Source organism: Pavona decussata, unplaced genomic scaffold (genome assembly GCF_977016875.1).
Source record: "Pavona decussata unplaced genomic scaffold, jaPavDecu1.1 SCAFFOLD_89, whole genome shotgun sequence".
Taxonomy (NCBI): Eukaryota; Metazoa; Cnidaria; class Anthozoa; order Scleractinia; family Agariciidae; genus Pavona; species Pavona decussata.
In genome coordinates this window covers 1,159,571-1,187,435 of record NW_028145506.1, presented here as the reverse complement: position 1 = coordinate 1,187,435, position 27,865 = coordinate 1,159,571, and the positions used below count along the sequence as shown (strand labels likewise).

General features: G+C 40.1%; 3 protein-coding genes across 3 annotated transcripts; 2 read left to right on the top strand and 1 right to left on the bottom strand.

Annotated features, from left to right (window-relative positions):
• Positions 1 to 305: 305 nt before the first annotated feature.
• Positions 306 to 11,280, top strand: LOC146474463 (dimethyladenosine transferase 1, mitochondrial-like). Its single transcript, XM_085117062.1, has 7 exons — positions 306 to 589; positions 1,733 to 1,881; positions 4,190 to 4,301; positions 4,501 to 4,652; positions 6,100 to 6,219; positions 7,612 to 7,739; positions 7,844 to 11,280. The coding sequence occupies exons 1-7, from the start codon at positions 463 to 465 to the stop codon at positions 8,091 to 8,093; spliced, it is 1,038 nt and encodes a 345-aa protein (XP_084973188.1). The 5' UTR covers positions 306 to 462; the 3' UTR covers positions 8,094 to 11,280.
• Positions 11,281 to 11,421: 141 nt separating this feature from the next.
• LOC146474462 (uncharacterized) lies at positions 11,422 to 18,174 on the top strand. Its single transcript, XM_085117061.1, has 3 exons — positions 11,422 to 13,121; positions 14,862 to 15,034; positions 15,415 to 18,174. Exons 1-3 carry the CDS (start codon positions 13,034 to 13,036, stop codon positions 17,155 to 17,157), a joined length of 2,004 nt encoding a protein of 667 aa, XP_084973187.1. The 5' UTR covers positions 11,422 to 13,033; the 3' UTR covers positions 17,158 to 18,174.
• Positions 18,175 to 25,778: 7,604 nt separating this feature from the next.
• Positions 25,779 to 26,426, bottom strand: LOC146474461 (uncharacterized). The gene has a single exon (XM_085117142.1). The coding sequence runs from the start codon at positions 26,424 to 26,426 to the stop codon at positions 25,779 to 25,781; it is 648 nt and encodes a 215-aa protein (XP_084973268.1).
• Between the last annotated feature and the right edge of the window lie 1,439 nt (positions 26,427 to 27,865).

The window sequence follows — 27,865 nt, the reverse complement described above, 5'->3', positions numbered from 1 at the left end:
AAGTCGGGTCTCCGTCTGTTTCCTTTCACGCGCCAATTCATCATTTTCATACGCCCTGCTTCTAAACCGTAGCCGCCTGTAGGTAGGTAGGTTGCCTGTTTGCAGGAGCACAACAGCCGAAAAAGTTTTAAGTAAGCCAAGTATCAAGAAGGCCTGTTTCTCCTATTGTGGGATATGAAGGTCGAAGAATATTATGACGGAAAATAACTGGCAACGGTGTTTTGATTTTGATCCCAAGCGACGCTTCTTCGCGCTTTCCTGGGAACTACTCAGTAATAAGCGAGACTGGGGTCGAACAATGTCAGCGGTATTAGCCCTGAGGATAAAAAAGTCAAGATGGCGGACGGAGAAGCACGAGTTGTATAACCTTCTACCGACTACTTTAGCTGGCGTAATCCTGTCGTTTCTTTTGTGTCTACATCATTTGTTAGTTTAAGTGTCGGTGTTATATTTTGTTTAACAATGTCAGCGAATCCTCTTCCTCTTCGGCTCCCGCCAATGCCGAAAATCGCGGATATCCTTCGGATTTATGGATTGTCAGCCAAGAAACAACTCAGCCAGAATTTCATTCTTGATCTCAACATTACAGGTAAGAGAAATTTGAAGAGTTTCACCTGCAAGATGCAGCGATACTTTAGAAGTCAGCAAATATATAAATATAAGTTCATTGGTGGCGAAAACGAGAAAAATTAGGATTACGGGAAGCATCAGCAAGGTCGGTAATGCTTGTCTAAAATAATATAAATAATAAATAAATACTTTTTTTATAGTGGAAATGCACTTAGCTACCCAAAGCTAGTTTACAGGCATTCCACTCGGAAATAACGGGAAACAAATAACAATCAAATCGAACATAAAATGTTACAAGCATGGCCGAGGTGGGACTTGAACCAAGGACCTCCGGATTTCAAGTCCGGCGCCCTTACCACTGGGCCACGCCCCCCCCTTAAAAGGCATTCCACTCGGAAATAACGGGAAACAAATAACAATCAAATCGAACATAAAATGTTACAAGCATGGCCGAGGTGGGACTTGAACCAAGGACCTCCGGATTTCAAGTCCGGCGCCCTTACCACTGGGCCACGCCGCCCCCTTAAAACTAATTAACTTATATTTATATATTTGCTGACTTCTAAAAATTAATCATAAACTAATGTAGTAAAATAACTTCAGGCTATACCACGAGTAATTAGCTAAAATCCTGCATGTGTGTAAAAGTACTACTGTAGCCATCCATATGTAATTTCGCAATCTAGGTAGATCAGATTTTATCTGCTCACCCAGCAAGTACTTATGAGCCATCTGCTAGAACAAAATTTTGCATTTAATGTACTTTTAACCTTGGTTTGCAATGGTGAGCAGTCAGTGCCGGAACTACCCAGGGGGGCTGGGGTAAGGGCTATACACCATGAGAAGTCTCCCCTTGGAAGTGTTGGCATTCTTCCCAGGTTGTGCCCTCTCATTGTAGTGACTTATCATTAATCATAGTGTCCCCAGTTAGTGCTGGTTATGCACTAGAATGAATCTTGACAGTCTTAAATAAAGGTTACTTACGTACATGTACATGTACATGTGCTTACTGACTTCTTTATTCACAAAGCAAGATGGCTGCCATTATATCGAAACGTACAACCTCGAAGATCACCCAGAAAATTAGGGTACTGTAAATAATCTACTGGTCTATGTATTTACTTTTAGGAAAAAAGGGGGATAAAAGTATTTTTGTTTACAGATAAAATTGCACGAGTTGCTGATGTGTTTGATTGTCATGTATGTGAGGTGGGAGCTGGCCCGGGATCACTCACAAGGTCCCTGTTGCATGCTGGAGCTAAGCATGTTTCTGCTGTGGAGATTGATGGAAGATTTATGCCTTCATTAGAGGTATTCATTATGTAAACTATATTCTTCCTTACCATTTCCTTACCTGTACTTACTTTTTCCAACCATTCATGTGTCTATTACTAACAGTGCCTATTTTTGCATTCTTTTCATAAGTTTCAAAACATTTCTGTTGGAGGAAAATGATTTTGAAATATTTCTTCTCTCTTTTGAGGGACAGTATTTCAAAGTCTTTCAAGTCATTAATATTGCACACTTCTGAGAAAACACATGATATTTTGCAATACATGTACCAGTAGGTCCCTAATGCTCTGTTACTATGAGCGAGAAATAACCACAAATTATCATTATATAGCCTCTGTCTCAAGAAACATTATGAACAGCTTTAAATGCTTCTATTAGCAGATATAATTTTTTTTGGTAAGATAACATTGCACATGTAAGATAAAAGTATTATTTTAAAAATAATATATTAAAACGACTTTACAAGTAATTGTTATCTCATGTGTAATACATGTACAACAATAATACAGTATTTCAAAGTAAATTATGTGTTGAAAGTAAATGCAAATGAGGTTTTTCCTGATCAAGATAATAACACAGTCAACTCTTGTTATACCGTAAACTGCCGCTTATAAGCCCCCCTCATTATAGGCCCATGTACCTGTAAACCAAAAAATACATCTGATTATAAGCCCCCCTCTCCCTCCTGAATATAAGCCCTCTCTAGTTTTATTTGTGTTGTTAGTTTTCATTTTGTTCCAAATATTGACATGTTAAAGCTTAATTAAAAACCAGTAAATGAAAAAAGTATTTCGATCAACAATGCTATACATGTAGTTTGTTCCGAACCTTTTTTTATTCTGGATATAAGCCCCTCCATTCATAGGCCCATCTAAAACCCCTTACGAAGTTGTATAAGCCCAGGGCTTATAAGCGGCAGTTTACGGTATTAGATGCATAATTTGGGACCATAATAGAGAGAGGCCTGCCAGAAGCTGTTTTGACTCTAAAATCATACATCCATAGTAATGGGGTTTCTGTGACAATGTGGTGTCCGCAAGGTGGAAGTAGACTGTGCTGTCATTACAATCAATCCTATTGTACATGTACGTAAGAGATAATACCGAGAACGGAGGTATTAATCCATATACATCCCGAGGGCCATAGGCCCGAGGGATGTATATGGATTAATACCGACGTTCGAGGTATTTATCTGACTTATTTCATGAAATTATTCCTTTGTTCAAGGGGACAAACGCCGGCTAATTAGTACCGTCACACTTAGGTGAGAAACGGAGAACAATAGAAGCAACCTGATGTGTGCGTTTCTCGCAGTACTGCTAATGTAAATGAGGGATTTATGTGTATAAATCCCTCGTTTCAGTTAGTTTAATATTCATGAAGTATGTAAGTTAAATAAAGGATGTTGAATAACAAAAGAAAATGTGTGATTCATGAAATAAATGGACTAACAGCCAACTCAATTTCAGAATAATTTTTGTATTTAATTTTTCCCACTGTGACTGATGATGAGATCTGTTACTGACTGTTTCCCAGATGACTGAAACTAGTGTTTTCTAAATACTTCATCCTGTGCAAAAAGCTGTTAACATAACATGTTCCCTTACTTGTGAAACGTTGAAAGAAAAAATGGAGTAAATAGAAGACAAATAAATTATTAATGACTGCCACTTTTCTTTTGTTTACATAATTTCCTGAAGCTGATGCAGATTTCATCTGCAGCATTAAGTTTCTACATTCTTTAGTTTGAACTTTGGCTAGCCATAAAAATTGACATAATTTTCAAAGTACTGGGAGCAAATGTCTGGTAATCATTGTTCCATGTTGAGCTACATGTAATATTTGAATCACTCCACTGTGATTGCCATGGTAGCTCAATAGCTCAATGGTTAGAGTTTTGGCATGTGATCAGGGTATTGTGGATTCAATTCCCACTTGGAGCATCTGATAGTTACCACAGTGTTCTGTTTCTCTTGTGGGGTACAGTATGTCAGAGAGAAGAACATTGTTTGAATACATGTATGTACCCATATTTGTATAATACGTTTAAATCAAAGTATTCAAAGTTTAGCTCTTTTGCAAGTGCTGTAAACCAATAACATATCAGACACACCCCAGATCTGTGGAGCATGACTGTTATCAGCTTGTATGATTTGGTTCTCATACATCAACCTTTTGTGGGGAAGTGCAGGCAGTCGCTGTGATTCTGTTAGTAGTAAGTTGTCATTTTTTGTCAGATCACCCTTTAGGCTCTGCTGTGATCATGAATTGCAACAGACTGGTATGCCTCACCCTGATTTAAAATGTGTTTCTATTCTTTTTCCAGATGCTCCAGAGTGCTAGTAAAGGTAGACTCAGTATTCATCGAGCTGATATCATGACATTTTACATACCTGATGCTTTTCCTAAAGCTGATGTTGTGAGATGGGATTCAAATGGTACTGCTTTGTTTGAGGTTTTTGTTCAGTAATGTCTTGATGTGTTACTTATACTGATAGAAAGTTTCATTGCAATCAAGAACAGGTTGAGAGATGTATCCCATGTACAATTTATTATACTGTCTCAAAACTAACATAATTTATATATAAGGTCTTCATGTTTTCTCTAAGTTGATTCAGATTGTGGTTGACTTTTCAGATTCTCCAGGAGTGCGTATGGTGGGGAATCTCCCTTTTAATGTGTCAATTCCTCTGCTTCTACAGTGGCTGGAAGCAATTCCTCAAAGAGCAGGCCCGTTTGCCTTTGGAAGGACACCAATGGCATTGGTATTCCAGAAAGAAGTTGCTGATGTGAGTGTCAATATACAATCATGTACAGTGTTAAAGTGGATCTGGCTCTAGAAAATTGTTGTAGTAAGCAACACTGGTAGTAGTAGTGGTGGTGACTGTCTGTTTGTATGGTGCCACTGCATTTCCAGTTGGAACCATGTCCTGAGAGATGCATGTAAATATTCCTTACTGATGTTACATCCTATAATTATGTACATGTAGGCTCAGTGGTGCTTGTTGCGGAATTTTTTTAACCCCGCACCGCTGGTTTAAACAAATCAAGAGGACTGTATCTATCGATGTAACAACACGATTTAATCCAATCCAACAATCTACTGCGATGTACAATTTTCACATATTCAACGTTCGTAACACAACGATCAACGTAACTAAACGATCAACGATTAACTAAAACATTCTAAGTATACAGTGGTCCTTCTACTATCCTTGTGCAAGGGAGTATTTTTACATTAATCACATGTACAGTAAAAGTTCCCATTGTAATGTATCTAAATTAAGTGTCTATTACAAAATCGCACGTTCTTTCACCTTATTTAGCCTAAGATAATGCATGCAGTTACATCATTTTATATCGTAAATATACTCGGACTTTGTCTACATTATTGTGAAATCTAATGTCACGAAATCTAACTTCTTTGCGCTACAAATGTCAATTTCTAATTAATATTCAATCACAGAATAATCAAGTTAAGCATCACCTATTCCTTTCCCGACAGTGCTTGCATGCACACGCTCAGTGCATGCTTGCATGCACATGCACCTTCTTCCAGTTTGTTTTGAGTTCATACATGTATAATACAGTTTGAGCTTGTTGCCTCGTTTTCATAACGAGATTCAAAGGAAGTCTGAGATGGCCTATTAGAAAGGCTTTTTTCCCATCTAGATGGTGAGCCTCGTTTTCAATTCCAAACTATCCCATTGGTAGATTAAAAAGCATACGCGATGATACATGAAGCTAATAAAATAAAAATGACATCAAGCAAATGGAACGGTAATTTCCGTTCGAACTGGTGAAAAAGTGGGGTCCCTATGAAGTCCGCCCGTTTGTTCCAGAAAATTTCCAGTGAGACACATGACTGTTTATATCTTTTGCACAGCTTGTTAGAATTAGAATTTTACTCCAAATGTGTGACAAGTCGCCTTTTGTTGGCAATAAACGAGAAAGCTTAAATCGAACGGAGAAAACCATGGTGAAACTGCAGTTTTCAAAGCTCTCAGACTGGATTTTGCAAAAATCAAACTGCTGCTTTCACCTCCGATTCGACAGAGACAAAATCGTGACAAGTGGATAAATAGTTTCGAGCGGTGGTGTATAAACGTGAGGCACTTTCATTCAAGCGTTTGAGCCGAAAAGTTTGGCTAAACAGAGAGCGCCCCTGATTCTCTTACATGCGATTCTTACCACTGCCACACTGCGTTAAGTAAAGTAGATATTTTTCTGCCTTAGAATATCCAATCTCCTCCTGGAAATAGCGAATGCACGCGGCTTTCCATTATGACTCAGTACCTGTGTGAAGTGAAGAAAAAATACTCATTACCGAGAAAAGTATTTATGCCAGAACCAAAGGTATGGAAAGTTTTTACTTTGAAAGGAAGATCCTGTTATATTAACGACTTGGCTGTATACAGCCGCTTCTGATCTCTGCTCTTTTACAGAGTTTTTCTCCTGTGAGTTGGGGAAGCTGGAGTGGAGGGGGGGGGGGGGGGGGAGGGTCAGTAACGCAGGGTAGGAAAGAAGATTTACTGGAAAAAGAGTGAAGCTCGCACCACCCAGGGTAGGCTGTTTCTGCATTGCAGTATCGATACCTCTCTAACACGGCACTCTTGAGAGTCTTCATAGCACACCACTAAACTATCTCCGAGTCCGATTAGTTTAAATTGTGTCGCCTGTACGTTTAGAAGCCTGGCGCAGTTGTTCAAAGAGCGGATAATTTTACTCACTGGATAGGTCGCTGAGCAGCAGACAAAATGTGTGCAAGAATTTCCCTCTAGCCCTATACTTTGTGTATAGAGTAGAAGGATACAGTATACCTACAGTCGACTCCCGATGAGGGTAAAATTATATAGAAGATGACCTGAAAGGTGAGGAAAATTGATTCGAGTTAGCGAGGCGAGGGTTCGGGTTATCGGGAGTCGACTGTATTTTAAGTATGGGATTGTGTGGAAAACTTGTCAAAATCTTTGGTTGAAGTATATTTGCACCGTTGGATAGCAACTTATCCACTGGATAAAGTTATCCGCTCTTTGAACAACTGGGGCCTAGGGCCCGTTTCTCGAAAGTCCCGGTTACTTACCGGGCCCTGTTAAGTATATTTTTAAATGTTCTTTCGCCGATTACACAACGATTACAGACATGGTACTTCGCCAATGTTTTCATAGACTAATACGATTTTAAAATTTAGTATTCAAAGCTAACAAAAATTGACTTCTGTTAAGAAACATTTGTCACCAAAATTACTTATCGGGCCCTGTAAGTTACCGGGACTTTCGAGAAACGAGCCCCAGGGGCCTGTTTCTCGAAAGTCCCGGTAACTTACTGGCCCCGATAAGTGTCTTTGGTAAGGGATGTTTCTTAACAGAAGTCAATTTTTGTTGGCTTACTAATACTAAATTTTGGAATCTTATAATTCTGTGAAAACATTGGCCAAGTACCATGTCTGTAATCACTGTGTAATCGGCGAAAAAACATTTAAAAATATACTTATCGGGCCCGGTAAGTTACCGGGACTTTCGAGAAACGGGCCTTTGAACGTTTGGAAGCCCGGAAAATAAACACTCACATTCATGTTTTTGGAAACATTGATTAAAAAAGTCCAGTGCGGCAGTGCCTTTCGTAGTGCGCATTGCCTTATGGTTAGTAAGTTTGATATATCCACGTTACATTGTACATTGGGGTTGCAATGAGCGACTTTATAATTTTCAGTTCTAACATCTTGATGTTGTTGTCTTTTTTATTCAGATTGATGCCTCTTTGCTGTGTTTTGTTCCGAGAATTACTCCACTTATTGACGCCCCTTTTATCATTGTGGAGCAAATCGTGAAAGCGATTTTCTCCGAGAGGAGAAAAACTATTCGAAATTCTCTCCGGTAAGTCAGCTGATTGACAAATGCCTGGGAATGCACGCTAACTAAATTTAGTCGCGAGGTAGATTCATATCCAAACGACTTACGTTGTTGTTGACGGTCCACAGAACATTGTTCCCCAAAAAGCCGGAGCTTGTAGACGAGTTGATGGAGAGGACTGGGTTGAACTCTACTCTTCGTCCCCACCAAGTCGACTTTGAGGATTACAACAAGATCTGTCAATCATTTATAGAATTAACACGTGACCATGAGTTGTCTGTGACACCTTTGAGAGTGCGCAAGCCTGTTCCTATAGCAACGGTTCCAAGCAAAGAGAAGGAAGCCGATGATAACGAGAATATCATGGAATTGGATTAAAACAACATAATAGGCAGTTTTCGCTGTGGCGTCACTATATTACAACAACCTTTTTCGTTTGACCGCGGTTAACACAGGAAGGTAGCTTGGGATGAACCATCTCCCACCTCATATCTTGTGAGAATTGTGATACGAAAGAAAACAACGGGTAAACGATATTAGTTGCCAAAAATGCTCCGTCGTTTTACTTGGCCAACCTAATTCTCAGGTTCCTATCCCTAGATCTTCAGCGGCGAAGAGAAAAGACCCTGGAAACAAGAAAATTTCTTTGCCGGGATAGAAAGCTATTTTCTTGAAGTTGTAAAATGCTTCATTTTACGAAACCACATTTTTACTAACATAATAAATTCAACAATTCTTCTACGTAAGGGCTTCTGAATGATATAGTGGTATTATAGGATCATGACATATTATTGGATGATGTAGTTTTTCTTCAAACAAATATCCTAGTTACGTTAGACAAGTGTTCCATCCTAGCGGTCCGTATAGGAATATTCGGAATGGCCAGGGAGCCAATCAGAATGCTCCTCTTCAGCGAAGACCAGTTCAGCTATGTAATAAAGGTAGTTAAAAGTACGTAAATTATGATCATCCGGGTGAGTGTAGTCCTGAGAAGGACTGTTTGTGGTGACTTTGACTGACGTTTCGACAACCTGAGCGGAAGTCATCTTCAGAGTCAAGTGAATTGTGGAACGTCAGTAGGAGGTATATATACGTCTCTGGTTGTTAACCTGATTGGTCAACGAGATCCAGATGTTATTGGTCGTTTGTCAGTAAGCCGTGATGTTATTGGCTGTGAAGATTGTAAAAGGTGATTGGTGCGTTTCGATCCGTCTTTTGTTAGTCAAAAAGTCCGTGGGTCTATTGTTAGTAAAATGTCTATTGTTTGTTTGTTTCGTTGTTATTGTCAATAAGTCGTTTGTATGGTGCAGGTAGTTGTAGGCAACGGTTGAGTGGCGTTTGTTCTAAGTTAGTAAACCAGCTTTCCAGAGTGAGTCGTTGATAGTAATTTGTACAGTAGGTAATGCACTTGGCAGAGTCCCAGTCGATTCTGTGGTTCGTTTGTAAATGGTGCTCAGCAATGTGATTGTTGATATCACCATTTCTAGTTGCTCGTTTGTGTTCAGTCAGTCGTACGTTTAAATTTCTGCCGGTCTCACCAATATAAGTGGCCTGGCAGTCGCAGCATTTGATCTTGTAAACTGCTCCCTGTCTGCGGTTAGGTTCGTCTTTGTCCTTTACTTTCGTCAGTAGTTGTCGTAAAGTGGTGATAGGTTTGTGAGCTACACGGATATTGTAAGGTTGTAGAATCCGTGCAATAGTCTCAGAAGTGCCCCTTACGTAAGGTATAGTTACAGTAGTTACGGGAGTCGCGTCGTTGTTTGTGACGTTAGGTTCAGTGTTCTTGTAAGTGTTACGTCTAACAAAGTCTTTGTTGTAGTTGTTCTTGTTGAAAACGTTGTCTAAGTAGTTGTTTTCGTCTGCGAGTCTGTCAGGTGAGTCACAAACCAGTTGTGCTCGCCTTGTTAAGGTCTGTATAGTCGTTGCTTTGTGAGAAGTAGGGTTGTAGGATGACTGGTCCAGTAGTCTGTCAGTATGTGTTGGTTTCCTGTAAACCGTAGTACTTAGTTTGTTGTCGTTGTTGTTACGGTTAACTAAGCAGTCTAGAAACTGAAACACTCAGTGACGCCTAAACACATACCGACTGAGGCTATTGTATCTAGTGTTGAGGCGGTTCTGTCTCGTCAGAGAGAACTATCAGAATCGGCCAAGGATAACATCAGAAGTAGAATTGCTTCTACTATTCAATCATCCTCCCTAACTGACAGTAACTTGACTAAAGACGAACGACAAGCACTGAAACGACTGAAAACTGACGAGAACATCGTCATACTCCCCGCTGACAAAGGACGAGTGACTGTTGTTATGGATAAGACAGACTACTACGACAAAATGGACACTCTAGTTCGCGTTCCCAGGCTAAGGCCGGCCGCGCGAAAACAAAGCTTTTTATACCCCCGAGACACAACATGGCCGCCGAGTGATAAGGGTCTATTGGCGGTGAAACTGCTTTGAAATGTCTCCCGAAGCTCTCCGTAAGGATTAGAAAATCACTTTTCCAAAGCAAAACTGCTTTCAGCTGCTATGAGAAGTGGAAATGACGGAGGAGGTAGTACTTGACCAAAGCCTGGCTGGGACATATTAACTGAGTCAGAAAATCCAGGCCGTGTTTAAGAGCGGAGTAACTATATACGGATTTTCCTATGCTATTCAAGACAAAATGCCGCATTTTGTGGCCTTGAGTTAGACAGTTGAGGTTCTCCGGTTAGAAATTTATTGTATCGATAACGGTTTGGGTGGTTTTACCTTGGACTAGCAGCCTGGCTAATGTAGATTTAGTAATGAGTATTCGGCAAGCTCTGAAAACCACACCATATGAGACCGCACGAGCTTGTTTTGCACAAATAAGGAAATACCGTCACAAAAATTTCAAAAATCATTTTTTCTATTCCCGAATGGGTTTCGATTTGCTTCTCACTGGTTGAAAACGTAGATACTCATTGTCACTTCCTGTTGGTTATCCTGTGTTGGACTGGCAATCTATCCGGGGGAACCCACCCCCAAGAGAGCTTGCTCGCAGGCTAATCCAGGGGGAATGGTAATACTCTTTGTCACTTCCTGCTGGGTATCCTGTGATGGACGAGCATTTCATCCAGGGGGAATGGTAATACTTCAAGTCACTTTATGCTGAGTCTCCTGAAATGGACTAGCATTCTATCCGGGGGTATAGCAATAACTCCTGGTCACTTCAGAACGGAGAGATGGACCAGCTTCCCATCCATTGTTTTCGGTGAGAGGGGCGTGAGGTGGGGAGGGGGGGGGGGGGGGTTATTTTTCATAGGCGCGATGGTTGTTTACCAGGATTTCTTTTTTACCCCGCCATGCGGGTTATTGTGGCTTTTTTTGAAATCATTATCTCTATCAAATTTAAATTTATAGCGGAAACAGCCGTCGGGCAAATTAGTATTGTTCTTGCGAGCACACACGTGGTCTTGACCATGATTGAGCATGGTATTTTACAGCGCATGACGTACGCTTGGGTAGTATATTCGTACATAAATTGCATCGTATTGTTATCAATTTTTCCTACGTTAGAACTACGAAATAAATACATGTCAGAATTTCAGCGCGATAGCCCGTTGTTTGGTGTCTCACTTAACATTTTCAGCCACTAGATCCCCAATTTACCCATTGTCTCCGGTTTAAGGGGGAACGGCACACAATTGAAGAGTCAATAAAAGCCGGATTTTACAGGACATAAGTGAGGCCACATTGGCGGGTGTCTGCATTACCCACATCCTATACATGTTTGACCTCAATGTCCTAGATACCCGGTTTTTATCGTAAAGAAAGCTGATGCTTACTTTTCGCAGGCTGACAGGTAAGTGGGAGGGGCAGGGCCACCTACTCTTTAACATGCTTCTCTTTGTAAGACGAGATACAATGTATCTCGACCCTACAAGCCTCGGTTTTCGTCGAAAAAATAAGGTTGTGGTGGTGGTTTGTCCACTGTCAATATCCACGTATCCCTGTAATAATTCCTTACATATATCTCATATCCTGATAGCATTTTCCCCAATAACTCGTATCCCGGCCTTCATCCCAATGGTCCTCAAAAATCAGCCAATCATCTCGAACACTTTAAGTAGACAGTTAAATCCCAGGTCTAAAACTGAGTTTTGGATTTTGACTTTCACAACGGATGTTTCCTAATATTCATCCACAGACACACAGACAACCAAACCAATTGAAACCAAAAACCAGCCAGTTAACGTGACTTGAAAATTTTGCAAAATAGCTGTTAAATTGAATAATTATAAGACTGCATGTCCTCCTGATCGAGGATAACATAAATGTTACCATGGAAACGAGGATAGGTACTTTGAAAATAGAGGTTTGTAATTCTGCCCAATGTTATTTCCAGGAAATCAACAAGCTACCCATCCAGTGAACGCTTGAAACCGAAAATAATAAAAAAAGGCATGGTCTCAAGCTAAATGTTAGTTTAGTTGATTTGAAATTTTAATCGCCAAGGATCCTTAATGTTTTGTTGAATAATTGACAGGACACTTGATTGATGACTTACGTAAATGTTGCCTTGGAAACTTGAAATGGTACTTGGAAAATGTCGTATTAGAGCGAAGATAATTCAGCACAATCTTATTTTCTAGGGAGTAATAAGCTATCGTTTGTGAACAAACGGAAGAAAGGCAGCATACTAGCCATGGCCTTGAGCTAAATATTGTTTTGTTGTTTGATTTTGATTTTGATTGGCAATGACGTTTTCTGGATACGTCACTATACAAACAAACTTAAGCTTTTTCTGTTTGCAGTAATTATGTTTTTCAATTATTTAGAATTGACCTCGAAAATTAAATTAACATTTTGTCGCCAGTGACGACATCCGATCAAGGAGTTGTGTGACTTTTGCCATGAAAACTTGGATTGTTCCTGGGGAAATGTCATATTTTATGGTACGAAGTTTTGTTTTATGTCATTTACATAACAGTAATCAGGCAGCCATCGTCAACAAATGAAGTGTGGTCAAAAAACGGATATGTTCTGGAGATCAACCGCTGATCTCTGTGTTTGCATACCTTGCGGCCCGATCCCTGAACACGTCACAGGGCAAACAAATACATGCTAATTTAATTATCCCTAATTAAATAAATTATGCTGTTAGACGTAAATAAATTTCGTCCAATCAAGGTTAGTCGATGAAGTTAAATTTAGGTCATTATGACGAAAATAAATGGGAGGTGGTCGGGGATAAAATCATCTAACGATTGAAGAGATCTATCATTTTCATTCTGTTGTTGCTCGATGTCGTTTGTTACTTTGTTCATATAAAAATTTTCGATGATAGTAAGATTGACCAGATGCTGAAGGCAAGTGAAACTCTCTCAACCAGTCGCCTAATACCAGTTGGAAATGAATTAACGGCGGGTTCAAAACTCGACCAGGAAGGTAAGAGCAGGCCATGGGTCATTTTGCGACCTACGTTCAAGTTTTTAATTGTGTTGCCATGCTGAATTTCCATCGTAGCAACCGCATTATTGCTTGTAGATTTATCCACAAACAACAAAAAACAAAAACTTTGGATCATTTCCGGCTAAAACCAGAAACGCATAAGGTAGTTGAAACGTGTAAAGCGCTTTGTCATTTTGGTTGCCGACGGCAAGTGAAAATATCTCAAAGAGTTACTCAGTACAAGATAGAAATGAGCAAACTGCGGGTTGAAAATCTCGACTTGGAAGGTAAGAGCAAGCCCTTGGTTATTTTGTTGCGTACGGCGATGTTTTGAGAAAGACTTTTACCCTGCTTTTTTTGCTATGCTCAAGTCTCATTGAGACAACCATAGTATTACTTGATAATTTACCTTCCTATCCAAATTAGTTCATCAATTTTGATCATTTATAAACTTGGATTTTGTCCTGTCTGTGTCATTATGTAGTTACACAGAAGATTCAAAGTATTTTGTTCTATCTGTATTTTTGGCTAAAGAAAATATATGGGAGTTAAGTGAGGTTTTTACCACTTAAAAATGGGTTTTTAAAACTTGAATTTGTTCAGGGTGTGTCATCATTTAGTATGCCAGACTATTTTTAAATTGTTCTAAAAAACGCTTGCCCAATTTGGTAACAATTGGAACAAAATCTTCTACTGACTACCAATGAAATTAGGCGCAGCCGAATTTTAGCAGTCTTATGGACAATGCTATCATCTATTTATTAAATTAAGCATCATTTAGTGCTATCACGTATAACAATACTTTCAGTGGTTGTCAGGGTTGCTTAATTCGCTTCACGTGTAGTCTAAAGTAATTTATTGTTAGGTTTTTTGGTTAAAAAAAAAGACAAAACAAAAGTCAAAGCGCCGAAATCAAACGAAAAGTAATCAGAGCTAATAAAGAAACACTAATATAGGTGGAAAACAGTTCTAGAAATAAAACTATGTTTTCTTCATTTTAGAAAGAGATTTTCCATTTTCTGGAAAAAGTGGTTGTCAATAATTGGTTGCCAATGAACAGTAATCGACGACATCAAGTTGTTGCCAGATGAATTTCCGGAAAAGTCCTGAGGTCGTCCGCGGGATAGAACAATATTAATTGTTGACACGAAACATCGTCTTTTCGGAATAGGAAATCTAGTCGTCGCTTTTCTTTGAAACTGAGAGAATCTTTTCTTTCTCAAGGAATTTCAAGAGAAAACAGGAATGAAGGATACAAAATCCCTTCGCTGGTGTCTTTTAGAAAAAAATAATATAAAAAAAAAAATGCACACGCGCGCCCCGCGACCAGCAAAACAATAATTATTACTTTTAATATTTTCTTTGTTGTAATTTTATTTTTGAGCAATGCAAGAGTGAATACAAATAAAGAAGATTGAGTCTAGCGCAAGATCGAACAATGAGAGAGAGAGAGAGTAATAAACCTGTTAACGCTTTTGTTAAACAAATACTGATGCTATCTAATGTGGCAACTTGTAGAAGATGATGTATGACAGCTTAATTTAAACGGCGTCGTGTAACATTAAATTGTTTGTCTTTGTTGATGTCAAGTAGGTACAAGGTACAAAGACAAAACATTGACGTCGAATCGCCCTATTTAATTCAAGTTTAATGTTTAGTTCCATTTGAATGCTAAGGAAATTTAATTTTTTCGACTTGGATTTGTTAATAATTTTATATTTTCTATTTTTATTGAAGGAGTTCCAATTAATCAGAAGGGAAATCGTTTTCAACTAAAACGGCAAAAGAGGACAAACTTCACCTCGTTACAAAGATATGAGCTTGAGACAGCTTTTAGCTATTCCCAGTACGTCACACCTCGTACAAGCAACAAGTTAGAGAAGCTTGGAATTCCAAATGAAAAAATTAAGGTAACGTTCATTGTCATAGAGAATATTTCGGCTGTAAGAAGACCAATAGTAGACTATTGTTGTCATCAGCATTATCCTTATCCATGTTCCATCATCAAAACAAATTGCAATCATTTCTGTCACTCACTGACTTAAGGAAAGCTTAGTTATGAATGCTGCAAGGTTTAGCTTGGTGGAGTGTTGCATGACACACAGCACACACAGGCACACTGAGGAGGAATCAGCTGTTCGTCAAAGCAAATTGGCAATAAAAGTTTCTCAATTAATATTCCTCTTACCGCCCAAATAAGACGAAGCCACTAAAGATTTAGCCTAATCGGGGATATCTGTTTATAGAATACAATTTTCGAATAACAAATATATTGTTATTTATGACTCAGGTGTGGTTTAAAAACAGAAGGGTGAAGTGGAGAAAAGAGATGCGTGATTGGTGTGCTTCAGAAAAATATCGCGTTGCTGCACGTTTGTACGACAACAAATTTCGAATTCCTGAAGCCATTCCACCAAATGAATCCCCCTGGGCTGTAGCCGATAAACACACCATGGCCACTAATTCTCAAGATCGAGGTTTAGTACCACACACCTCAAATGGCCTGTGGGATGACAGAAACCAAAATATCATACAAACCACCAGATCCTCACAGATTGGAAACCTTTGGTTACCTTGCAAAGATTCAAACCTCTCCAAGTTCCCAATCCCGAGTGATAGTACAGTTTCGTACAATGGTGTTAACATGATCTTCGATGCTGGCATACCTCGCGCAAAGGATTCATTATCTGGTGCAACATCAAGTAACTTACAAAACTTTACCCAAATCCCAGAGAGAAACGTTTTGGGTGATAGTGCCCACATAGCTGACAGTAGCGTAACGCGTGACTCTTTGTACAATGGAAGTGCCATCGTCCCAGATGGAAGCATTTTGTTATCTGGTGAGAATTCATGTGTCTCCCAGAAATCTACTCAGTTGCCAAGCCCAATTGAGAGTCAGGGTTTATGCAATGGTCACAGTAGCGTACTGCATGGCGGTAGCAGGTTGGACAGAGGTACTCTTCAGTCTTCTCCAAAAGCAAATATCTTACAAAAGAGTAGCCGGTTCCCAAGCTTTAGCAAGACCAACCTTTTGGACAAGGCTATCTGGACCAGAAGCGAGATGTGTAACTATGGTATAATGAATACAAATACTTGGTTATCTTTTCGAAGAGAAAGCTTCTTTCAGAGCTGTCGCCAGTTCTCAAACCCCACCGGGAACATGAATATGAACTCTGGTGCTGACATGATGCGTCACAGTAGCGCAATGCGTAAAACTAGCGTGATAAATGACGCTGGCCTGATTAATGGGGGCACCTGGTTACCTGGCGACAATGCAATCATTTCTCACAACTTTGCCCAGTTCCCAGGTCCCACTGAACATAAGCCTTTGTACAAAGGTCCTAGCTTGATGCACGACACTAGCTTTATGCGTGATCTAGATACCGGTGTGATGGATGGAACCAGTTGGTTACCTGACGAGAATTCAACCTTATCCCAGAAATACATTAAGTTCTCAAGCTCCACTGAGATTGAGGCATTTCACAAAGATACTGACGTAATCCTTCACAATAGCTCATTGTCTGACGCAAGTACAATACGTGACGGTGATGTGATTTGTGAAAGCATCTGCTTACCTGATGGGAACGCAGGATTCTCTGAAATCTGCACCAACCACCATGAGCTCTCTGAGATGCATTGCGCAGAGGTATTGCGCAACGCTGGCTTGATGTGTGACGCACAGCCTCCTTTCCCTGGTCTGAACAGTTTTAGCCTCACAAATGAAGGTGACCAGATCGTGCCAGGATGTAGCAGAGACGATGCCATGGTACCATTGATGCCCTTGCCTGCTACCAAGACATCTGATTTATCAGAGGACATTTTAAATCCTTCATGTGTCCCACGTAAGATGAAGATGCAGGATATCAATGATCATGATTCGTCAGTGCTCGATGATCTGATGTCGATAATCAACGAGGAGGAATTGCAGAATCTTTGGTGCTCGAACAGATTGTCACCGCAGGTTGCCAAAACTAAACAGCCAGTACCTCACACCATACAAAATAACACGATACGGACACTGCAGAAAACTTAATTTTGCATATATATAATTTTCGTCTGCTGCAAGAGAATGCATAACTTAGACGTTGCACATATAATGCAAGTGCTGTGCTGCTGTAATGACAGCTTTAAGAGTGAACAAAACTCATTTATCTTGTGAGATTTATAGTTCGGTCGAGGATTGCTATCATTGTGGCACTTAAAAGGGAAGTATCATGGGATTTTTTACCTCTTTTGTTAAAAATTGTGAAATAAGATCTTCTCTTTGCTACAAAATAATTCTACAACAACGAGAGGAGAGAAATCAACTCAATTCTTGACTCGTACTCTGTTTAAGCCCATTTTGGAAACAAACTTGAAAAACAATAGCCTAACATTTTTCAAGTTTCAATCCATTCCGACCGACTCTGTCTCTGGCCAGAGGCACTAATCGACAGTTTTATTGCACTGGGGTGATAATTTATGACAAAACTAGACATTATTTTTTTGTTTCTGTTGTCAGACAAACATTTTGGGGTTTTGAAATGACATCATATTTTCGTGATACTTCCCCTTTAAGTTAGGAAGAAAAAAGTAATTCAACGTATGTGCAAAAAAGTTTTGCTTCTCATATTTCTCCTCTTGTTGACAAAATTCACGTTTTGAGAGTTGACAAAATTCTGAAGAAGAGAAAAAGCTAAAAGTTAGTTTAATAATTGTTTTATCACATTAATTTTAAAGGTCTTGTATTCGTATATTTAGTTTCAACGTCAATTTGATAGTTTGATATTATATATTTTCTGTATATAGTTTATGTACAAGTTGTACATACTTTGTAATGGGAAACATTAAACAAAAACAATAATTTTGTAGCACAGCCCAAGGGTTTCGTGGGTATTGGTCATTGGTGCAAGAAAAAAGGAAGAGACGAAAACATAAAAGGCCACCATGGTGGTTTCGGTAAAGCTACCTTGAACTCATCCTATGCAACGGAATAAATGTGATGGTATATTCTTTTAAGCCTGGTGAATTATCTGGAGCACTCCGATTGTTCTTTTGTCAGAGTATGCCTGTATCACTCACTGAATAGTGCATCAAAACTCTCCTTATTCAAGAGAAACATGTCCGACTTCTGACAAGCACTTTCGTTGAACGTTAAGTCCACTCAATATTAATGTTTGCATAAAGCTAGTTTTCACACCGGGCGCTAAAGAGTCGAATTTGACCGGTAATTACAAATTCGTTCTTTAATAAGTAAATATATGTCCAATATGTCGACAAAAGTGGAAACAAGAGAAAGAAAGAGAGAAAGAAAACGAGAAAGCAGATGAAAATTAAGCGAAGTTCGCCGTGAAACTGGTGAAAGCGACTAAGAGAACGAACAAACAGGCGAAATATCAGTTGAAAACAAAACATGTGGTGAGCAACTCGCAAGTCGCTTAGAAATTAAGAGTAAATGTCTGTAAAAACCAAAGAAATCCCGGACACAGCTGAAAATTCGAATTCGCTCATACTTTGTACATTGATAGGCCCTAGTACCACAGTTATGAAAAGGACATCCATTTAACCAAATAACCACCCGTTTACGAGAAACGAATTTTAAATGATCGACAGCATTTTTGGTCAACAAAACATCAAATAATGTCAACATTTATTACGCTACTAAATCAGGCAATCGTAACCTTTGAATCACTTACACGCAAATCCTATTCATTAAATGCTTTTTCAGTTCTCTGACTTGTAACATAGTTGGCCAACTCTTCTAATAAATATTTTACAATTTTTTTTAAAAAGAACCAACGGCTTCTCTTAAAGGCTTCGTTAGGACCTCCAACAAACTACCAATAAATACCTATGGTACGCAAAGAATCTCACCGAAAAATCTCCTGGGGGTACAACTTATGATAGTTTTCAGTTTCTACCGCTTCAATTTCTTCGGATCTTTCGTACTTTAAAATAAAAACATTTCTAAACTGAGCACATTTTCACTATCCGCCATTTTGAAAGGAACAACAAGCACACTTGAATTGTTTTAACTTCCATTGTTTTATTAAAATAAGCCGCTGGAAACATCTATTTGTACCAAGTATCAACTTTAAACCCCCTTTCTGTTCTTTTTGTGAATTGAAATCATAACCTAAGAGTAGCAAATTAACATAACGAAACAGCGTGCATAGTTTCTACATTTTTGCCGTGACTCACCTCATTCCTGTCACTGACCTCAAACAAGCTTGATTTCTTTGCCGTTATTTTCTTAGTTCTCAGTTTAATCTTACGTTCCCCACTACGTATGTACCACTGTGAATCTTTCATCGCGAGCTCAGCCGTTCCAACCAGAATTTTGTGCAGTATTTTCGTCTATTTCGAATAGTCCGAATACATTTTTACAGAAATTCACGTGATCAACACGGAAGGTCACTTTGCGTTAAGGCTGGTTTTCACTAGCGACGGAGTCGGAGTCGGAGTCGTAAGCGCAGTCGTAAGAGGGCTTATGACCTAGTGAAACTCAAAAATCGGAGTCATCAGCGCAGTCATAAGCGAGACGGAATCGGAGTCGGAAGAATCAGAACGTTTCCATTTTCTTCCGACTCCGCTTACGACTCCGTCACTTACGTTCCGCTTATGATCTCGTGAAAACCAGATTGTCGGAGACGGAAGCAGAAGCGGTAGAATAAACCAATCACAATGCAGGGTCCCAGACCCTCCCGCCTCTTCCGACTCCGACAATCTGGTTTACACTTGATCACAACCGAAACGTAAGCGACGGAGTCGTAAGCGGAATCGGAACGCTGTTTTCACTAGATCATAAGCTCTACGCTTCTGATTACGACTCCGACTCCGACTCCGTCCCTAGTGAAAACCAGCCTTTACTTCGCGTCACTCTCATGCAACTTCCAATACATCTTTTTTTTTTTGTTGTCAAAACTCGCTTACGCGAACCTTGCGATTGGAGAAGGTCAAAACTGGCAAACATTTTTTAGGGCTTAAGCTACATCCATATCCCACATGGCACAGACCAAAAGTGAGGAAGTGCAGCTTTCGGTTTAGAGCCGCATTTCGGAAACATGAAAGAAAACTGTTGGCTCCAAAAGGTTGCGCATTTTAAACTGAGAACCGGGTTTGTTAACTGTCTTTGCTTCGAATTTGATGTAACGACGCCATTTATCCTTTCATGATATTTGTTTTTATTCCACTTCGAGCTTCCTTTTCGACTGATTTGCTTACTTCACTTTGCAAGAGAGTCTTTAACCGAGGCACGTATTCAAGCAATACTTAGCATTGCTATGGTTTCACCAACCTGGGTTTCACGATTCCCGCGGGTCACAGCACACCGTTTTGGACTGAACAGGTACATAATCATAGACATTATGGAGTTCAATATATACATTTTGGACTCATACTGCCGTCTTGAGGTAAATTGAAGAGGTAAAGTAATGACGGAAGGCCATGTGACTGAGAAACGGCCCTTCGACAACGGTAATTTGATACAAACAGGCCAGCTTATTTCAAACCATTTCTTTGTCGGATATATGAATCTATAGTAGTCCCGAAACATTTTATTTTTAGATATTTGAACCACCACCACCACCACCACCAACAACAACAACAAAAAAGGAAACTTTGGGCTGACGCTTTCAAAAACTAACTCAAATACATGCTCAGTCAGTGTCTGGTTTTCCAGGAAACCCATTCCTAAAGGTTGCAGAGGCAATGTTCATCTGTTACTAAAATTGTGTATTTTAAAGCATTAAAAACTGGCAAAAATCTAATTTTCACTCTGATTACTCTGAGTTTTACAGATGAGATAGAAGCACAGCTTTATCTCCATTCAACATCACTTCAGTTGTCGACAACAGATGAAACCTTGCTTAGTTTTGGGCAGCACTAAAGGCCGGAATCTGGAATCCGAAATCCAGAATCCGGATCCAGAGGAATCCTCAAGACTCAACAATTAGATTGTACAAAAATAATCTAGCTCAAAGCAAATGTTATATTTTTCGGGGTGCCAGTAAAACGCGGGGTCGGGGCCGGGGTCTCTTATCTTTTTTTTCTTTTCTTTTTTTTTTTTTTCTTGTTTTAATTTTTTTATTTTCAACATCACAGGTCAGCATTAAAGCCAATATAAAAAGGTTAAGTGTCTAAAGCTTAGGATAGGTCATCGGTGACAACACTCGATGCAGTTCCGTATTCTGGCGTTCATTGGTTCCGTGAATTGACTACCTTTTATTCTTCCAAGAAACGAAATGAGACAAAAAATACAAGGTACCAGGCAGTATATTTCCTTGAACTATGAAATTCGTGAACTAGAACGTGCATGAACTTACAATGAACACCCCCGCCGCCTTCCATGATCGTGTTCATTTGTTGCAGTCAATCCATGTCACGCGTGACTATTATTTCCGAGAATGAAATAAACATGCATTCGAATTCCTTTGTAAAGCTCGGCATTTGAATAAAATGTAGAACATTTCTCTGGAAATCTTTCCGAAAAAGACGAATTATCTGGGAAAATATTGATTCAAAATACTTGGGAGACAATTGCTATTCTTGAAATACTTGTACGTGCTGTAATGTAAAAAAAAATTCATAGTTTTATACCGTCAATAAACTAGGGAAATTTCTACGGGAACACTGAAATCTCATTGGGGACGTCAAAACTGACATGTTAATTTAAAACTCCATTCAAAGTTATGAACAAAAAACGGTAAAGCTTGACGTGGATTAAGCGTAAAACTTCCTTCCTTCCAACGTGTTGTAGAGGATGATGGTTGATCACGTGAAAAACGGCAGGTCTATTTCGGGGGTGAGGGGTGGGGGGTGAGCCAATTGTTCGAAACGAATTCTAGTCTGAAATGTCAGCCGTCTCTTCTCCCTAACCCACAGGGGGTTAGGGGGAGGCGACAGCTGACATTTCAGACTATAACAATTCAAGATTCAAGACTGTAGTTTCTTTCCCCTATTTTACTGAGATCTGAGACCCATCTAATACCTGACATTCACTAATGGAGTGAATTGTAACGTGGTACATGTGACACTGATAAGTTTCCTGAGAACTATAATTTTTACATTATTGCCAATTTACTTGAATTTAATTCACACACTATCTTAGGTGCTAAAACAAAATGGGTTCCAAAGCAGCCCAAAAACCCACTTTGTCATCCTGTCTCCATATAGAACAGTTTATAAAAAGCCGCAAAACCGCAAACACGGCAAAAAAATGTATCCTACTGGAGGCACGTGGTGGGAAAATTCTGCACTCACTCACTAGTTTTAAGATTCCGAATAAATATGAGAGTGGAGGGTTCATATCTCACTGGAGAAGAACGTTTGTTTGAGTAATGACAATAACGACATTTGTAATTGTATCATGACAATAGCGACATTTAGTAGTATTGACGCTTCCTCCACTTAGTATCATTGACAAACCAGCCTAACAACCGGTTTTTCGAAGGCCATATGGTAAATGATTAACCAGGGAAAGTTAATCTAGTTTATTTGTATATATAAAGTTACAGTTTTGTTACAGTGTGAAGAATCAAAACCAATATGACGTCAGTTGTATCATTTAGTAGATCCAAGATCTTACGAGTCTCAAACAAAAAAGCAATATAATAAACGATAGCCACAGTTTGGATTACTTTTATGTGTTTGTCAAACTCAATAATGTTAAGGTGGATCGCAGATCCCCACAGCTCGCGCCATGAACAAATTAAACGTACCCTCACCCCGAACTCGTGATTTCATGTGAGATTGCAGGATGTTCGTTTATCACCTATATGAGAGTCTAGATCCACGTCTGTTAAACACACCCCCCACCCCCACCCCTCACCCCTCACCCCTCACCCCTTACCCCCCACCTCTCACCCCCACCCCTCACCCCCGGAATAGACCTGCCGGTGAAAAACGATTGCGAGCCCTTCCCATGAGGCTCAGTGTATAATTCATGTTTGAGCCGTTGGTGATAGCAAATATATTATCATCATAATTATTATTATTATTATTATTATTATTATTATTATTATTATTATTATTATTATTATTATCATTATTATTATTATTATTATTTTTATTATTAAAAAGAGAAAAACAAAGAGACTAAAGACTATTCTAAATTCTATGGACTAAACTATAAAGTTCCAGAAACGGAAGGTTTACGGTGCATTTTCAACGAACACTAGAATGCCATGAACCGTTGTGAAATTTCGATCTAAATTACGGCCTCAAAACCAACCCAAACATTTTTATTTAATTACTCTTAAAGAAAAGAATTTTAAAGCAAACTAACCCAGTTTTGTTTACTTTGGGTCAAAGGCCTATCTATAGAAAAAGTATGAGCGAAATCGAATTTTGAGCTGTGTCCGCGATTTGACGATTATATTTGATGCTTAGGGACATTTACGTTCTTAACTCTTAAGTGCGACCACAGTCACATATGTCTCATTCTGGTTACAGCCCTTCCATATTTTTATGAAAAGTCTTTGTCTAGTATAATAAGCTACAGATCATTTTTGGATCATTAGACAAGACACTAATACGTTGCATCCGGACAAATATTAGCCGGCGAGGGCAAACGGCGGAATGAGTTTGCGGAATAGCATAATTATGCGAGAACAGATTTACGCGAAAAAGAAAGGGAAGACAAACAAGAAGTTGACTTGGACAGATCAAGACACGGACGTCTTCGCGGAAGTTATGTCTGATCCCGGCTCTACAGAGGAAGTGATTACACCGTTGGGTGGGCTACGGTGCATGTCTAATGCTCTTCTCGATGTGTTCGTCAACAATTGCAACGCTACCAGTACGTGCCGCCATATTGGTTTTGACCCCAACCCAAGCTTCCACTCGGGTCCTCAACACGAAAACACCCGTCGTGTAACCTGCGTAAAATATCTAGACAAATTCTTCGTCAAAATTCGTCTTCGGATTTATACTTAGACGAGTTATCCGTCTGACGGATAATTCGTCTGTAGTATAAATTCGGCCAATCTTTTATCTCCCTTTAAACCCTCGGTAAAGGATCAAATCTCATACCCTGACTATGCTCGACGATTCATTTATCATAAGCGGCAAAAATTGATATCTGAAGGGTTTGAACAACAATTTGAGCAAAATGCGTTTGTGATAAGGATAGTTTCATAACCTTTCACACAACCAGTGTCGATGAATAAATTAGACACCATACTTGTCATCTGCTTTTTTGTTCTGGGGCTTTTTCGCTTTTAAATCTGAAGTTAGGTTGGGGAGTCTGGCACTGAAAGACCTTAATTAAAGACGGATATGTTCTTTAGTTCAATAGCGGGTAACTGAACTGCCTGAATCGCCTATTGAATAGCTAGCTAGCTAGCTCAGCAGCTCAACTGTGACTTGCGTACTCGTAGCTCGACGAAAATGTAAGGTGAGAAAAAGTAGAACATACTGATTTTTCCCATGAGTTAATTACAAATTGTTTATTCGTTACATTATGTAACCGTCAAAGAATGACTGAGGTTAATTTGAATTGAAATTTTCTCACATAATAGTTTTAGCATTGGACTGATGTTATTTTTCCAGTATTTCTCCAGTATTGTCGTGAATAGCTTAAAGATCTTGACAAAACAGACGCATGAGAACTGTCACAATCCTGTTTAATGCTCTCTGATCACAAGTGATTACACAGCAACCCTTTTTCTCCTACGCTAGAGTTCCTAAGTCTAAAATAACACATTATTACAAAGTAAACTAAAAAGCTATCAGTGAACAGATCTTGAGAGATCCGCTCGAATTTCTTTAGTCACACAAGCGTCACACAAACACCTAAGTTCTCCACACTCTCCCCCAGTTTGACTATGCATATGGGCAAATACATAAAGTAAATGTTCTTAGAGATCAGCGAGCATTAAAACACAATGTCTCATTAAATGTTCATTAAGCGAAATCAATCTTCGTCGTCTTCAGCGCTAGCTATAGCTCTCATCTGCCCTCGAGCAGCCACTGCAGCTCGCCAGTGTTGCCACAAACTGCCTGTAAGCACCATTTCCTTTAATCCAGCGGAGTGCGACGCTACTATCCAACCAACCGTAGACACCTTCCACTGCGAATCCTGTCGAGGCTTCTTTCACGTTACTGATGAGGTTTGCTGTCATATGAGCGGATACTAGTTCCTGTCTGGGAATAGTTAGTCCCTGCTTAGCTAAACGTGATTTAGCTGTGACGAGGCCTTGCTGAGTACCCTGTGCTTGACGTACAATTGCGAACACTGCCGATGCCACCCCTTTATTGCTAGCGTCTCCAAATCCATGTAGATCAATGCCAACGATTCTATCTTAATGCTGAGCTAGGCTATGCTGTATCTCAACCTTGTCAGGCAATATCGTCTTCCAAGCATTCCAATTGTCTAACGCTACGCCAGATAACGCCTTGTCCCGGGCAAGACGGCTGTCACATACTTCTCTATACAGCACTTTGCCCGCCAATATGATAGGAGAAACGAGACCAAGTGGGTCGTAAATTCTCGCTAAACTTCCCAGAAGCTCTCTCTTAGTGGGTGCTGACGGTTGTGTGGGGAAGACAACGGCGATCGTATCCTTTTCTTTGTCCCACGGCATGCCTAATAGCTTTGTCTCGCCTGGCTTCGCTCCCAGTTGTTGTTTGGCATAGCTTGATTGTTGTTCCGAACTTCTTTCTTCCCGCAGCGTATCAGTCTCTATAGGCTGATACATTGAAGTGCCATTTATGTAGTTCGAACAGGGCTTCACTGAAGATTGTCTGCGCAGATGCTTTCAAGTGCTGCGTCTCTCGAGCGGTCATTCCACCAGTAATGAGGTCGTCGACGTGTAAACTTCGGAGGATTTCTTCCACTTCTGCTGGAAACCGTTCCCGACAGAGCTCGAGATGTTCCCGTAAGACTCCCCCAAGCAAGAAGGGAGACTGCGCCAAGCCAAAGAGTGCTAGTGTGAAACGTAACTCAATCTCTTTAGTCTTCAGATCCTTGTACCAATGAAAACGCATCGCATCTCTGCCTGGTTCCCAGATTCGAACCTGAAGAAATGCTTGCTTTAGATCACCTGAGATAGCTATGGGATGGAAACGGTTTCTCACCAGGACGCTCCATAGCTGGTTTTGAGTTGGTGGTCCGATCTCGAGGCTTTCATTCAAGGATGGGGCTTTTTCACTTGCTGTTGCAGATGCATCATAGACAATGCGCAACTTGGTACTTTCAGCTGTTTCCCGGATAACCGGTTTGTGCTGTATGTAAAATTCTCTCCCTTTAGCTTCACTTTCCACACGCTCCACAATACCTTGAGCTAGCTGATCCTGAACCACAGAATCATACCGTTCAAGCATCCCCGGTTGTTTTTCCAATCTCTTAGTGAGTGCAGTCAGTCTCTTCAAACTTCCTGCTTCGTTGTTAAGTAAAGGAGGATGGTTGCCCTTCCAGGGTAAACCAATTTAGTACCACCCTTCTGGACCTCTCTTCAACTGCTCTTTAAATTCTTCGTAAACGAATCCTTGGTCTCCCGCGTTCGTGTCTTCTAGGCCTAACACATCAAGTCTGCAGAGGTTTTCGTAATAACAAGAGGACGCCTGCGTCAAGAACATGTTGGTCAAATCTACTTCTTTCCCAGGGGACATCATTGTCCATCCAAAACGAGTTAGCTCCGCTATTGGCTCCCCCGGTTTACCGATTCGTGGCATGCTGTTTACTTTTACTCGGGTATATTCGCTGGCTCCAAGTAATAGATTTACCGGGAGTTCCGCCTTCTCGTCTGTATTGTCCACGATGATACCTTGCAGATGGGGAAATCTTGCAATTTTCTCTTTATACCTGGGATTTTCAAGGGAAAGAAGCTGGCTACGGTTTACCTTTGTAACTTCCGTCTCGAGGTGAAAACTCCCAATCACATTGCTGATCTTCAGCTTGTGAAGCTCAATCACCTGGTTTATTGACTGCATCATCATCTCAATTCGTCGTCGCTCTCTGCTGATAGGTCGTTTATGTAGGCGCTCGAGTAGTGCGGAAGAAGCATAGGAACTACCAGCTCCGGTATCTAGCAGCGCCCGGCATTTAATCCCTTCGACATTCACCACTACAACCGGGTAAGTGACTGTTGTGTCTCCAGTCGCTACTAGCATGTGTTCTGTTGATACCTTGTCACAAATCGAAGGATGATGTCTTCGTCTGCAGAATAGGCAACCTAATTGACAGCGACATTCGAAAGCCTTGTGTTTGGTACCAGCACAGTTGAAGCACAGCTGCTTCTCGAGTAGTACTTTCTTGCGCTGCGCCACAGAAGCAACTTTGCTGCAATTGCTAGGTCTGTGTCCACTCTGGCTTCACAATAAACGCACGGTTTAGACTTCGTTTCCTGCTGCTTGGCCTGAAAGGTTTTCGAATTCTTAGATGGCTGGACTCCTAAAGGAGGCTTTTCCATGGCTCTGTCGTCCTGCTTCTGGGGGTTTCTTTCTGTCCACTTTCTGAGGGCTAAGACCAGTTGAGGAAATTCCCATTCCTGCCAATCATCGTCAGTTCTCACTGTCGGAGACTGAGGCTAGTATTTGTGATTGCGTGATTGTGCAGACTTGAGTTGATGACAGAAAATCCACGTGATGGATCAAATTAGTTCGATAAGTGATTTTGTTAAATAGCCGTGAATGATATGTGTCAAGGATTGGAAATTTACCCGCTCAGTATAAACGAGAAGCGCTTGTGATTTTAAGGTGGCTGAACACAGTTTTCCAGTATACAGGTGTTAGTAAACATTATTTAAAAACTACGTACTTCT